The sequence below is a fragment of the Arachis ipaensis genome, chromosome B1 (assembly GCF_059453495.1).
Source record: "Arachis ipaensis isolate K30076 ecotype BB chromosome B1, ASM5945349v1, whole genome shotgun sequence".
NCBI lineage: Eukaryota > Viridiplantae > Streptophyta > Magnoliopsida > Fabales > Fabaceae > Arachis > Arachis ipaensis.
The window spans coordinates 86,930,420-86,933,559 of NC_142436.1; the positions used below are offsets into that span (position 1 = coordinate 86,930,420).

At 40.0% G+C, this 3,140-nt stretch overlaps 1 protein-coding gene across 1 annotated transcript; it reads right to left on the reverse strand.

Annotated features, from left to right (window-relative positions):
• Positions 1 to 331: 331 nt before the first annotated feature.
• On the reverse strand, positions 332 to 856 carry LOC107607540 (uncharacterized). The gene has a single exon (XM_016309485.1). It carries the CDS (start codon positions 854 to 856, stop codon positions 332 to 334), a length of 525 nt encoding a protein of 174 aa, XP_016164971.1.
• Between the last annotated feature and the right edge of the window lie 2,284 nt (positions 857 to 3,140).

Consider the following 3,140-nt stretch of genomic DNA (forward strand, 5'->3'; position numbering starts at 1 on the left):
GTTTCACTTTGTCTCCTTCTGAGAACTCTTCAGTTGGGATTTTCTTGTTTCTCCACCCTTTTGGGACCTTTTTCTTGCTCTTCTTTCCTTCTTTTGGTGACCCTTCTTTCTTGGCAGTAGGCTTTATGTCATGGGCTTTCTTCTTAATGATTAATCTTTTAACCTTTTTTTGCAATCCCTTCTCAGCCTTCTTATCCTCATGACCCTTTTGTTTTTCTTCAATGTCTGTCTTCTGCTCCAAGGGTGAGTTGATGAGTGCTTCCTTGGGTTTTTCCTTCCAGTTTAAGTCTTCCTCCTCAATTCTCATGCAACCTTTATTTTCATCAGGATGCTACATCTCCTTAAAGACATTTAGAGTGATCTGCTCATCATGTGCTCTGAGGATCATTTCACCTTTCTCCACATCAATTATAGCTCTTGCTGTGGCTAAGAAGGGTCGTCCTAATATGATAGAATCTCTTCCCTCTTCATCTAGATCCAGGATCACAAAATCCACTGGAAATATGAACTTACCCACCTTGACTAGGAGATTCTCAACCACTCCATTGGGGATTACCATTGATCTATCAGCAAGTTGCAAGGACATCCGTGTAGGCTTTACTTCCTCTATAGACAAGCTTCTCATCATAGATAGAGGCATCAGATTGATACTTGATCCTAGATCACACAGTGCCTTATCAATGGACATGTTGCCAATGGTGCAAGGCAAAAAGAAGCTCCCAAGATCTTTGAGTTTTGGTGGGAAACCTTTTTGAATTACTGCACTGCATTCTTGTGTCAAGATCACGGTCTCCTTTTCATTCCAGCTTCTCTTTTTGTTAATGAGTTCTTTGAGGAACTTAGCATACAATGGCATTTGCTCTAGAGCTTCAGCAAGTGGTAAGTTGATTTCCAGTTTCTTGAAGACCTCCAAAAACTTGGGAAATTACTGGTCCTTGACCTCCTTTTTCAACCTCTGAGGATATGGAAAAGGTGGAATATAAGGCTTCACCTCCTTCCTCTGTTCTTGTGGATGCTCTTCCATGACTTGTTTTCCCTTCCTTGGAGCTTGTGGCTCTTCCTCCTTCTTCTTGAGCTTCTCCTAGTCTTTTTCTTCAATTGCCATGTCTTTCTTGTTACTGACCTTGTCATTTTCTAGTGTTCTTCCACTCTTTAATTGGATTGCTTTGAGCTCTTCTTTGGGATTTGGAATGGTATCACTTGGAAAAACATTGTTTGGTCTTTCAGCTTGTCTGGCCAATTGCCCTACTTGTCTTTCAAGATTCCTCATGGTGGCCTCTTGGTTTTTGAATGTCAGGGCTTGACCTTTCCATGCAGCTTCCTCATTTTGTCTTGCCATCTCTTGATTTTTGATGAGCTTCTCCATCAATATATCTAGATTCGAGATTCTCTCAGAGTTTGGATTTGGTAGTGATTATGTGAACTAAGATGGTTGTTGCTGAAAATTATTTGAATTAGTTGCAGGTGTATTTTGTGGGTAGAATGTGGATGTGGAGAAGTTATTTTGGTGGTTTTGTGAGTTGTTGTGGGGTTGGTGATATGTATTTTGTGGGTTTTTGAATTGGTTAGTGTTATTGGATGAGTGATTTTGGTTGTTTATGTTACGGGAGTTGTTTGAATTATGGTTCCTTTGCCATGAATTCTGATTATCACCTCCCCTCAAATTGGGATGATTCCTCCATGATGGATTGTATGTATCCCCATGGAAGTCATTCTGAGAAGAGCTTGAGGTGTTATCCATGTACTGGACTTGCTCTGGTTGCTACTCATAGTTGCTTTTCTCAAAAGCTTCTTCACTTTGGCTCCATCCATTTGAAGGTTGACTTGCTGTGTTTATTGCAGCCACTTGAAGTCCATCAATTCTTTTTGCCATCATCTCCATTTGTTGTTGGATTTGCTGGTGTATCAACTTGTTCTGTGCCAAGATTGTGTCCACTCCTTCAAGTTCTAATACACCTTTCTTTGGAGCTGGTTGGCGTTGCCTTTGATGAGCATAAAAGTATTGATTGTTGGTCACAGTGTCTATTAGATTCTGAGCTTCTTCAGCTGTCTTCATTAGTTGTAGTGAACCTCCTACAGAGTAATCTAGGGACTCTTGAGCTTTTAGAGTCAACCCCTCATAAAAATTCTGAAGTCTGTCCCATTCATTAAACATTTCAGGTGGACATTTCCTAATCAGAGCTTTGTATCTCTCCCATGCCTCATACAGTGATTCTCCATCCATTTGAGTGAATGTTTGCACTTCTGTCTTCAATCTTATGATCCTCTAAGGTGGGTAGAACTTAGCTAGGAATTTGTTCACCAAATCATCCCAAGTGTTGATGGTTTTTTTGGGGAATGTCTCCAGCCATTGAGATGCCTTATCCCTCAAAGAGAATGGAAACAACAGTTTCACATATCCTCAAGAAGAAAGATAATTGTTGATTCGGGTCTTCAAGGGGGCCTCCTCCATAGGAACAATTGTTCTGTACCAGAGCGATAAGTTGAGGTTTCAACTTAAAGTTATTTGCATGAATATTGGGAATTAGTATACTGCTTCTACAGTTTCTTGGATTGGGGAAGGTGTATGATGCTAGAACTCCCCTTGGGGGTTGGCCATTGTTGTTGGCCACCTCTTCTGGTGAATTAGGGAAGTTACCTTCCATCTCTTGATCTTCCCCTTCTGATTATTCTTCTCCAATCACTCCCTTCCCTCTTGCTTTTCTTCTCAATCTCAAGAATGTTCTCTCTGGCTCAGAATCAAAAGAGGTGGATGCACCTCTTCTTCCTCCTAGCATACAACACAAACAAACCAAAGGAAAACAAAGACAGAACACTCTATTTCTAGAGTATAGTTAAAGTTAGCAGAAACAAAATCACAAATAGTTAATATGCTTAGCAAAAACAAAGAAAAAAAATGCTTAATCTAGATTATCACCTACTTAATCATTGTCAATCTAAATCAATCCCTGGCAACGGCGCCAAAAATTTGATGAAGGAAAATCGATTCCACACAAACTAACCGGCACGTATACCGGGTCACATCAAGTAGTAAAACTCACAAAAGTGAGGTCGATCCCACAGGGATTGATGGATCAAGTAATTTTAGTTGGGTGATGAATTTAGTTAAGCTAATATTGATGATTTAAGTGAAATTTGAT

What these genes read in the sequence shown, in the direction of transcription:
- LOC107607540 (XM_016309485.1), bottom strand. Translation starts at nt 856, where the DNA reads ATGCCATTGTATGCTAAGTTCCTCAAAGAACTCATTAACAAAAAGAGA.